At 43.4% G+C, this 11504-nt stretch overlaps 1 protein-coding gene across 2 annotated transcripts in view; it reads left to right on the forward strand.

The window, feature by feature from the left end:
* Window positions 1–2957: 2957 nt before the first annotated feature.
* LOC116051168 (RNA-binding protein 20-like) overlaps window positions 2958–11504 on the forward strand; it is a 36565-nt gene continuing 28018 nt past the window's right edge. For both annotated transcript variants that reach the window (XM_036006314.1, XM_036006310.1), the window contains exons 1-8: window positions 2958–3108; window positions 4332–4437; window positions 4540–6085; window positions 6217–6278; window positions 7471–7509; window positions 9153–9229; window positions 9321–9349; window positions 9473–9595. In XM_036006314.1, the coding sequence (XP_035862207.1) occupies window positions 4361–4437; window positions 4540–6085; window positions 6217–6278; window positions 7471–7509; window positions 9153–9229; window positions 9321–9349; window positions 9473–9595 (1953 nt within the window). In that variant the 5' untranslated portion in view covers window positions 2958–3108; window positions 4332–4360. The remainder of the gene's footprint in view (window positions 3109–4331; window positions 4438–4539; window positions 6086–6216; window positions 6279–7470; window positions 7510–9152; window positions 9230–9320; window positions 9350–9472; window positions 9596–11504) is intronic.

An 11504-nucleotide genomic window follows, 5' to 3' on the forward strand; every position in this document is an offset into this window, starting at 1 on the left:
ATCTTACTGTTGCACACACAAGCTGTGCGTGTAAGATGCACAATAACTAAATAAACAAAGTTACGTCAGTGTCAGGAGAGCGAAGCAAACACCAAGTCCACTGTGGGCACCATGTTGAATTGTGAAGCACCTTAATGTGCTTTGAATAAGACGCATCCTTTTTAGACCAGGTATGAAAGGAAGAAAGAGCTAAATAAAAACTCATATCATTTTAAAAATAATAAAATGAAGTATAGGAATTTAAAAAAAAGCAGTGTATTCTACACATGCCACAAAACTGCAACATCCATAGTTGGATTCCATCCAAGGATATTTATGCACGTCTCTGTGATGTTTCCTGTCTCTGAAGTTTTCAACTATCAAAATGCAAGAGTACTCTTAAAGAAAGGGATATAAATAAATAGCCCTAAATTTAACTGTACTGCATTTGTACAAAACATCTTGTCTGCAAGGGAGCATATACACTTAATTTATAATCAGGAAATGTATACTGAATTTGAGATAACCTCCATCTCTTCATATGTTCTGTTGATTGCCAATAAGTACGTTCTATTAATTCTCTTATTGGCAAGTTGGTTAAAAGACTAAAAATAAATGGGTCTGAATGACACAAAATGACACAAAATATAGAAGATTAAGAGGTTAAAAGTAGTATTTGGCTGATTGTTACGTACTTTGTGTTATATTTCAATATCAAGACTAAACTTTCAGACCAAGTTCCTACACTATTTAGCTAACCCTATGAGATCAGATTAAATCTGAGAATCAGACCTTAAACCCCATAGTCTTTGTTTCATTTAAAATAAGGGGTGTTGAAGTAAAATGCCAAAATAACTTAAGACATGTTACTAATTGTAGTATTACTAACTGTACTTAAATTAATTTAAATATCAAAAGGTTTAGCCCCTTAAATAGATGAACAGCAAAGACATTCTAAAACTGTTGTTTTAATGCTGATGACTTTAATACCCTCCATATTGTCCCCACTCTAATATGGGTTAGTAAAGTTGGTGAAATCACATTGAGTGAGCAGTCAACTGATCCCCAAAGTGAATTATAAACTGAAAAGTTATCTGCAATTTCTTGTCAACTGTGGCATTAACTGAACTCTTGTTTTGATGGCTTCAACTGGACAAAACATTTTGTTTGTGATATTTTTTTTTCTTGTTTGCCTATCTTCCAGTAGCCCGGGTAAACCCTGACAAACTTTCGGCAAATTTGAGATTTGCTCTGCAAGTCAGTCTGGCGAAGAGCTCATTCAAACCCATTTCCAATGTCCCCGAAATCGAGGGAATCACAACCATTGAGGCGGGCTTTACGCGACGACAATAGCGCAGCGACGGCGAGCAGCTTTTTGTTTACATTCAACATGACGGCTACCGAAGAGCAGCGTCACCCGGATCATTGGTCTGATTGGTTGGACTATCCAATGCGCCCAGAGGAATTTGAGCGGCATCCGTTGGTGACCCCCCTTTGGAAATGAACTGTCAATGAACCTTTCCCAGACCCCCTCTCAGTTACAGCTGAGAGGGGGTCTGGGGTCAACCAGGCTAATCTTCCAGGGAATTATGCAGATAAAGAACATGGATCCAGAAGAGTGGTAAAAAAGTGTGGTCTAAGGCTGAGGTCGCTGCAGTAATGCTGTTGCATTCCTTCAAAGATCATATAAGCAGGGGAAAAATTACAACCAAAACTGAATGCTCACTGCAAACTGGTGGAAGACCCCGTGTTGGCATAAAGAACAGTGTAAAATATAAGGGACTTTGTTAGAAATAGAGGAATAACTGCAAAGAGACAGTCCCAAAAAGAAAATATTTAAATACACTGACAGTTGTGGTGGTGTTTTTGGGTTAATATGTTTTAAAAAGTGTGGCTCTTGTGTTACAAGTTATCTGCCTGTTATAGGTTGTAATAATGGCATTTTAAAGGTTCAGTACAAAAATAGAAGGTTGAATTATACAAAGAGGCCATCACAACAAACTGTAAACCAACACTTATTTTTTTTTACATTTTTATTAATTTATTTTTGTTATGAGCAACCATGGGTCTTTTGAAGTTGGGTAAGAATGAGAATTGAGCAAAAAAGCTAAATTAAGTTATTGTCATGGCACTTGTGTTGTGTGACAATCTATTGTTAAGCTGTTACAGGCTGCTATCTGGCTGTTAGTCAGTGTCACTAACTAACAATGGTGATGTTGTACAATAAAATAATTAAGTCCAAGTAATGCTTGGTGGTGTCAGGTTAATGTGTATTTATGTTAATGAGCAGTATATTTAAGTGACGTCATTGTCCCTTTAAAGTCCCAATAATGTTTGTTTGGACCTTATAAGTCACATATTTTTCAAAAGGAGAACTGTCTCTATAAACCACAATAGTTTTAGGGTGGTGTGTATCACGCTCTGAAGGGTGTATCTGAAGTCTAAAGTGACCTGAATTTTTTTCAGATTTTTTTGAGTGTTTTAATCTAACTCCCATAGCTCTAGGACCTCAGGAAAGGGTAGTCCATCTAAACCACCACCGGGCCTGTTTGGAGAAAAAGTCCAGCTAATCCACATAGACCCGTATGTGTGTGTGTTTGTCTGTGTGTATGTGTGTGTGTGTGTGTGGTGTGTGTGTTTGTCTGTGTGTGTGTGTGTGTGTGTGTGTGTGTGTGTGTGTGTGTGTTTATAACTGTAATAATTTTATTTTTCTCTCTTGAGTTCAGTTCAGAGTTCTAAGACTAAGAACAATTTAAATTAAGCTTTAATTGCACAGGGAACAAAAAATGTCTACCTGTTTGTTTATGCTATAGCTATACATCTATATATTTGTAATTTAATTTAATTTAATTTAATTTAATTTAATTTAATTTAATTTAATTTTACTTTACTTTACTTTATTTTATTTCTACGTTCGCCTCCACGGCAGCAGGTGGCGTAAATGCGTCATCGCGCTGTTACCAAACGTCAAGAATCAAAGAAGACCTGAGGGACGCTTCAGTCAGTTAGCAGCTAGCAGTTAGCTTGTCAACCACAGCTCGCCTTTCTGCATTTCTCTTCGCTAAAAACAACATTTCTCTCTAAAGTGACTGCGTGCTTAACGTGACAGAGTTTGGACTTCAATTTAAGGTAAGAACCGGTAGAAAACATGTCTCTGTCGGTTGGTTAGCCGCCAAGCTAACTGTTGTTGATGATGCTTGCTAACGTTAGCCCGCTAAGCTAACGCTGTTAGCTTCCTGCATACAGTTTGTTTACATCAACGATTTAAACTCACACAGTAGCTCCGACTGAGATCTACTGGACACTTCTCTGGTCTACACTTTAATCCCAGTGTTTAGTTGAAGGTAAGTATGTTTCTGTCGGTTTTTAGCCGTGCATTTATATGTTTTACTGCAGTAAAAGTATGAATACACACTGTAAAAACACTCCACTACAAGTAACAGTTCTGTTTTTATACTTTTATCTCCTCGACACGTCAGAGGGAAATACTGTTCTTTTTAACACATGGCACGTGCATGTTTCTATTGATGGTTTAATGATTAATTAGCTTTTATAGTTATAGCAGGTTTACTGTGAGCCTTTAGTTTGTTAAAGACTGCAGATTCATCAAAGCTGCTATTTATATAATAATAATAATAATAATAATAATAATAATAATAATAATAATAAAACCAGAGATGAGGGAAGTACTCTGATCCTTTACTGCAGATATTAAGTACAACACCATCAAATTACAAAATACCTCCAAAAAATACAGTAAAACTGTGTGTGTGTGTGTGTGTGTGTGCGTGCGTGCGTGCGTGTGTGTATATGCTATTTATATAATGAATAATAATAATAATAATAAAACCAGAGGTGGGGGAGGTACTCTGATCCTTTACTGCAGTAAAAGTACTACTACTGTGAAAATAAGTCCTGTAATCAAAACTTTACTGAAGTAAAAATGTGTATGTTGCTGTAAGTGTTCTGCTGTTCTCGCTGATGTTTCTGGATTAATAGTCCTGCTGCATTAATGTATACGTTGCATTTTACGGCTGCAGTAATGCAACTTAGGAGCCTATACTTCCTAAAGAACTGTACTTAAGTGAAGTGCAAGTAACACACGTTGGTAAGATGGTTATTTGGAGTATTTCATACACTCAACTCTATTTTTCTTTACGTGTCTCAGATGTTCCAAAGATCACTCATCCTGTGTACGTCTTCGCTCCCAGAGCCCTGAGCAGCTCGTCTTCCTGTGTGTTCATGTTTTCAGCAGAGATTTTCCCTCTCGCCATGAATCCTCCGCAACCTTTTACGTCACTGTAAGTCCGATTTTTACATCTCCTGTCTTCCCTGACACCTTCTGTCTGCAGGAAACGCCCCGAGCGTTTCTCCTCCCGCCATGTCTCACAACAACAACCACCCGTACAGACGCCCGCCTTCTGACTCCGATCTCAGACCTGGTCCCAGACGGTACGGGTCCTCAGAACGTCGCCATGCCTCATCATCAGAACGTGACGCACCGTACGGCTCTTCAGACCGCCACCATGCCTCATCATCGGAGCGTGACGGACCGTACAGCTCTTCAGACCGCCACCATGCCTCGTCATTGGAGCGTGACGGACCGTACAGCTCTTCAGACCGCCACCATGCCTCGTCATTGGAGCGTGACGGAACGTACAGCTCTTCAGACCGCCACCATGCCTCGTCATCGGAGCGTGACTTTTCCAGGCCGCCTCGGGAGTCCTCGTCCTCCAGAGGTGCTCCGTGGTCGCAGGACGGCGCTCTCAGCATCCTGAGCAGCTGTGGGCTGGAGCCTGCCGACCTGGCTCTGCTGGCCGAGCTTCCCGAAGACGTCCTCACCGTCGAGTCCCTGCCTCAGGTCCTCAGGCAGATCAAAGGAAAGAGGGGTCCCGTCAACGTCAAAGGAAAGAGGGGAACCATCAAACCTTTCCCTTCCGCTGCTCCGTCTCCTTCCTCTTCCTCCTCTTCCTCATATCCCCCCAGCTCTTCCCGCCTCCCTGCTGTCAACCCTCCCTCCTCCTCCACTGGCGCCGCTGGCGATTGGAATCCCCCCCGCAGCCATCTGCCCCGCTACCCGCTGGATCCAGAGACACCCGGCCCTGAGTCGTCGGAGCTGGACCACTGGGGGAATCCCAGGACCGGCGGCAGCTCCGGCAGAACTGACCCACCATTGTCATTGTTGTCCTCCAGCTACGTGGTGGACTTCCAACACAGACCCGGACCCTTCGGGTACGGCCAGACGGTTAGAGACTATAGTCCGGTTTCCTCTCAAGACTTCCAACACAGAACCGGACTCTCTGATTATAACCAGACGGGTAAAGATGCCGCTCCAGTATCGCTTCTAGACTACAACCTTAGCTCGGGAACTTCTGAGTTTGGCCAGACCGGCAGAGACTACGATCTAGTTTCCTCTCAAGATTACAATCCTAGACCAGGATCCTCTGACTACAGCAAGAAGGGTAAAGATCCCACTCCAGTTTCCCTTCTAGACTACAACTTTAGCCCGGGACCGCCTGAGTTTGGCCACTCCGGCAGAGACAACAGTTCAGTTTCCTCTCAGGACTTCCAGCACAGACCAGGCCCCTCCGTTTACGGCCAGATGGGCAGAGATGGCGCTCCAGTTTCCCTTCTGGCCTTCAACTTTAGTCCTGGACCCTCTTATGGTAAGACAGGCAGAGACGCCGGCCCAGTTTCCTCTCAAGACTACAACCTTAGACCAGGACTCTCTGAGTATATCAGGACAGGTTCAGACAGGGCTCCAGTGCCCCTTCTGGACTACGACCACAGACCAGTGCTTTCTGATTATGGTAAGACTGGCACAGACGCCGGTGCAGTTTCCTCTCAGGGTCCACCCTCTTTCAGCTCAGCAGCGGGGCGAGACAAGAGGACTCGTCCTTCCCGTTTCTCTCAGCCGGGCCCGGTTCTGCCTCCTGAAGAGCAGCGTCCGAAACCTCCCCGTCAGTCTGAGACTCCTTCCAGCAGCAGCAGCCGGACCGCCGCATCCATGCCCTCCAAGAAAGAAGCTCTGGACTTCCACGGGGCGTCCCCGCCAACGTTCCCGTACTCGTGCTCTCTGTGTGATATCACTGTGATGTCCAAGAAGGTAAGTACACCTGTCCTGACCTGCTCCTCGAAACCTCTCTGCTGACAGAGTCTGATGGGGGGGCTGCAGCTGTCAGAAGCAAGTCGAGTGAGACCGATGTATTCATGCTGCTTCTTCTTGTTTTGTTTCAGGTGTGGGAGAAACATATAAACGGGCCTCACCATGCAGACGGACAGCTTAACCTGCTGCAGCAGTAAGTTCCTCTCTGCAGAGCTGCAAAGCCGGCAGCCGACCCCTTCAAGTGTCTTTTAAGTATAGTTTTAGGCGACCAAAATGTTAAAGGTCCCATGGCATGAACATTTCACTTTAAGAGGTTTTTCTAACATTAATATGAGTTCCCCCAACCCTAACCCTAACCCTCAGATACAGTATTAGGGACCACTAAGGTCTATATAAAAGAGACTTCAGATACAGTATTAGGGACCACTAAGGCCTATATAAAAGAGATTTCAGATACAGTATTAGAGGACCACTAAGGTCTATATAAAAGAGACTTCAGATACAGTATTAGGGACCACTAAGGCCTATATAAAAGAGATTTCAGATACAGTATTAGAGGACCACTAAGGTCTATATAAAAGAGACTTCAGATACAGTATTAGGGACCACTAAGGTCTATATAAAAGCATCCAAAAAGCAGCATGTCATAGGATGTTTAAATTAATACGGTGAAGACACAGGGTCAAAGTCCTGAGACGGAAAGTCCCGCACAGCTTAAAGCATCCCCTGATTTATTTTATTTTAGGGACAAGTATGTAGCATAAACAGCATTTATATTGCTATATTGAGTTATTTTGCAATGCCCGTTCCGATTGGCCTTTTAAAATACATGAAACTCAGCAACCAATACATAAGAGACAGTACAGGAAACAAACTCAATAATAGATGCATACTGTACATTAAAAGTAAAAACTCAGAACTCAACAAGATGATACAGACAAAACCATACAAGGTGGTCCATTAGCCTGGTCCTACCAGACTCTGGTCCATTAGCCTGGTCCTACCAGACTCTGGTCCATTAGCCTGGTCCTACCAGACTCTGGTCCATTAGCCTGGTCCTTCCAGACTCTGGTCCATTAGCCTGGTCCTTCCAGACTCTGGTCCATTAGCCTGGTCCTACCAGACTCTGGTCCATTTCATTGGTCCAGAGAGTCTGGCCTCTCTCCATTGACAAGTGTTAACTTCCTTGAAGGCGGGTACTCTGTTGAAGTTTAAAACTATTGGATCTGCCCAGAGCCACTCTGGATCTGCCAGAACCAATCACTAACGTTTGGTCGTGACGTATGTCATGCACATGTGCAACAAGAGGGGAGACCGACAACTGTCTGCTTATATTTAGCATTGTTAGTCGCAGTGTTCATCACTCTGTCCCGTCTCTTCTGCAGGTTTCCTACCTGGGACTGTCGCATGGAGACTATCAGCAGGTCAGTGTCCCACGTCGCTTCAACCTAACACAACAAACTGATGCTCTGTTCTCATGTCTGTAAAAACTGTGGACGTAATAACTAAACGCTGTTTAACAAGGAGGAACCGGTATCAAGGTTTAATAAAGTGATGCTCAGATTACAGATCCACATCTTAAATAGAGATGCGTTGATTGACCGGCCGGTGACCGGAATTGGCCGATTTTTCACGTGATTGGCCATGACTGGCGAGCGGCCGGTCAGTGTGACACATGCCGATTTTATGCTGGTCAAATGCTGTAAATAAATAACATTGTGAAGGCTACCATACACAATGCATAGGAATTTTATATATATATATATATATATATATATATATATATATATATATATATATATGTCTAGCAAATAATAACAATAAACCCACTACATTATCTTGATGCAGTGTAACTACTGTAGCATGTAAATAATGCACATAAAATACAAATGTTCAACAACTGCCATTATATCGAATCAACAGTCACGTGCAACCTAGCTTAGAGCTGTAATCGGGCCTTAAAAGTTCGGCCCGACAAGGCCCGAGCCCGACAAGTACATTTTGATTGACAGATTTTTAAAAGCCCGAACCCGTTTACAGCCCGACTGAACAAAAGGCCGTCTATCAGCAGGGATTAGAGCGCATGTCGGAAAATAGCGCAGACACGCTCTTCACGCCGCCAGCGGGCACACGCACCACTCGGCGGAAAAGGGAGAGAAAGGAAAAAAAAAAAAAGAGACTGCGCCGCACGCACACAGCTCTTTTGTCTTCCGTCAAGAATGAGTAATTTATACATTTTTTAACATCATGTATTCATGACTAACGAAGGCTATCGGCCAGTTGGAAGCTGGAACAAAGATGTGTAAAATAAGTCCTCCAGAAGCCAGCCTCTGTTTCACCTCCTCAGCATCCATTTACACGCTAATCGAAACGCTTCACCTGACCGCTCGTTTACTGCGCAACCAGGAGTGCGAGCCTGAGCCCGGCCCGAGCCCGTGTAAATGAAGACCGAACCCGTCGGGTCCCGTCGGGTCCGGTCGGGTTCGGGCAGAGATCTTCAGCTCTAACCTAGCTAGCAGGTGAAGAACACAAACAACGAAATCACCAGCTAACAATGAACTGACAACATAAGTTATACGACTTACAGTTCTCAGGGACGCACACACGCCATCTCCACTTTCCGTCGGGTGGTACGCGTGCCCACTCGCGGTGTGAAGCGCTATTCTCCGACATGCACTCTGCTATCACTGCTGATAGACGGCCTTTTGTACAAATGCATTGCATTGCATTGCTATTTGTTTTCATACAGAAGTTTAGTTTGTTAAATATATCACTTTTTTTTTTTTTGCTGGATATTGGATGTGAAAAGAAGGAAATGGTTGTCCTATAACATTACACTTTAGATGTGTGTGAATTTCCCACACCAGGAGTAATTTATATAGTTCTATTATATAGTGATCGATTATCTGTTCAAAAAATGTTCTATGCAAAATGTAAAATGTTCTATTAAGGAAAAGATAGAAAATAAATATTTGTGTGTGCTGTAAAGTGGTTAGAAATCAGAATTGGCCTAGAAAATTGTAATTGTGCATCTCTAATCTTAAATACAACTGTTCTGTCATTTAAGTGTCGACAACCAATCGGAGCAGAGGAAGGATGAAGAAAAACCCGCCCAGCCGCCCCAGAAAGCCAATCAGAGCTCCAGTAAAGACACCTTGTTGCTTCCTATCAGTGTTTGTCTGATTGTCCTTCTTGTTTTCTGCACTAACGTGTTGTTTTTCTGTGTGTTTAACAGAACAGCCACATAAAAAACCCCAAAAGAAGGTAAAGACTCCACCAGAAGTCAGACGGCATTACAGTTAACTTTATCTGCTGCTGAGTGAACTCCTAAATAATCCATCTCCTGTGTGTGTGTGTGTGTGTGTGTGTGTGTGTGTGTCCTGTCAGGCGGCAGAGAAAGGTAAAGTGGTGTGTGTGAAGTTCCCGGCTCAGTCCGTGGACGAGGCGTACCTGAGGAAACTGGTGGAACCGTTCGGAAAGATCGTCAAGATCCTGATGTTTCCGTCTCTGGTGAGTCCACGTGGTTCCTCACACAGCAGCCGTGCAACGGTTTGTAATCAGCTGCACATGAATCGGACAAAACGCCTCAACACTCATAAAAATTAGCATATCTCAAAAACATTTTTTATTACAGTTCAAATAACTTCTGGAGTGTTGAAATATTTACTTGATATTTCTTTTGGATCGATATGTTTTGTGTGTTTAAATACTTATCGGGACTTTGTCTTAGGGCGTTTTCACACATACCTCATTTGGTCCGGACTTTCAGACTTTTCAGTTTGATCCGAACCAAAATTAGAGGTGTGAAACCTCCCCCGGACCACGGTCCGGATCAAAAGACCAAATTTTGGTCCGACCAAAAGAGGTGGTCTCGGTCCGGACCAAACTGAACCATGGTCCGGTTCGTTTATAGTGTGAAAGCGTTTTTTTGGATAGTTCGGACTTTCGGACCAAATAGAAGAAGTTCTGGCAGACTCTCCTTGTGTTACAAGACCGGGGAATAGCTCCTTTAAGGAATAGCTCGGTGCTTAGTGTGGAGGCTACATGAGAGAGTGACGGTGAATGCGCTCAAAGCAGACAGCTGTCGGCTATCAGAGCTGAGAATACATCAGCAGTTTATTTGTTAAGTTGTAGTAAATGTACAGTGTAGGTTTCCGTTTGTCTCTGAATAAATTCTCCAGAAAGTTCCCGTGTCTCGCTTCTCAACATCACAACAAAACAAAAAGAGCCGCGGCAGTAGAGGAGAGCAGCAGTCAGCGAGGATACGAGAGGACGGGGAAGCCCGTCTACAAACCAATCAAATTATAAGTATCTGGAGACGCAGCTCACGTATGTGATGACGGCAGGATGTAGTTTTATCACGTATAGATCTTTAGTGCGCTTGCATAACTGCAGTGTGAAACCAAAACTTACCGGATCAAATCTATACAATGTAACAAAAACATGAACCTTGGTCCGGACCTTGGTTCGGACTTTCATGTGTGAAAACGCCCTTATTCCCCGTATTCCCCAGAGTTAGACAAGTCCAGACATACCCTTCTCATCTCTGTGCGTGCTGTCTCTGTCTGACACACCCACCGCTAGCCTAGCTTAGCACAGATCCTGGAGGTAACTGGTTCCATCTAGCCTAGCTTAGCACAGATCCTGGAGGTAACTGGCTCCATCTAGCCTAGCTTAGCACAGATCCTGGAGGTAACTGGCTCCATCTAGCCTAGCTTAGCACAGATCCTGGAGGTAACTGGCTCCATCTAGCCTAGCTTAGCACAGATCCTGGAGGTAACTGGCTCCATCTAGCCTAGCTTAGCACAGATCCTGGAGGTAACCGGCTCCATCTAGCCTACTGCTCCCAATAAGTGACAAAATAACACCAACATGTTCCTAGTTACATGTTGTGATTTGTAGAGTCACAGGGTGTATAAATAACAAGGTCACATGACACACAGCCATCTTCTAACCGTATACATACTGGGAACTATATTCTCAGAAGGCGAAGCACGGCTACTTCTGCTACTTGGGCGGAGTGATTTACACACCGGAGAAGCCCCGTGATGAGGAGCAGAGAGTAACAACGGTGCTTTTCAGGTGTTCCCATATATAGTTCCCAGTTTGCATACGGTTAGAAGATGGCTGTGTGTCATGTGACCTTGTTATTTGTACACGCTGTGACTCTACACATACAAACACCCGTTTTCAAAGTTTCTATATCAGAATTTTGGGTTTCTTTCAACCAAATTGCACAAAAATTACATGAATGGTTCCATAGAAACTCTCTTTGAGTATAATTAGCACTTAACTAATTTCATTGAATCTGAGGTGTTTTGTTAAATAAAATTTTAGCATTTGAAAAAGAAATTGAAATGTTTGGATACAGTATCCTGACTGAACATTGACCTTCCTTTAAATATTAGTCAAAATAATT

The sequence above is a fragment of the Sander lucioperca genome, chromosome 1 (assembly GCF_008315115.2).
Source record: "Sander lucioperca isolate FBNREF2018 chromosome 1, SLUC_FBN_1.2, whole genome shotgun sequence".
Lineage (NCBI taxonomy): Eukaryota > Metazoa > Chordata > Actinopteri > Perciformes > Percidae > Sander > Sander lucioperca.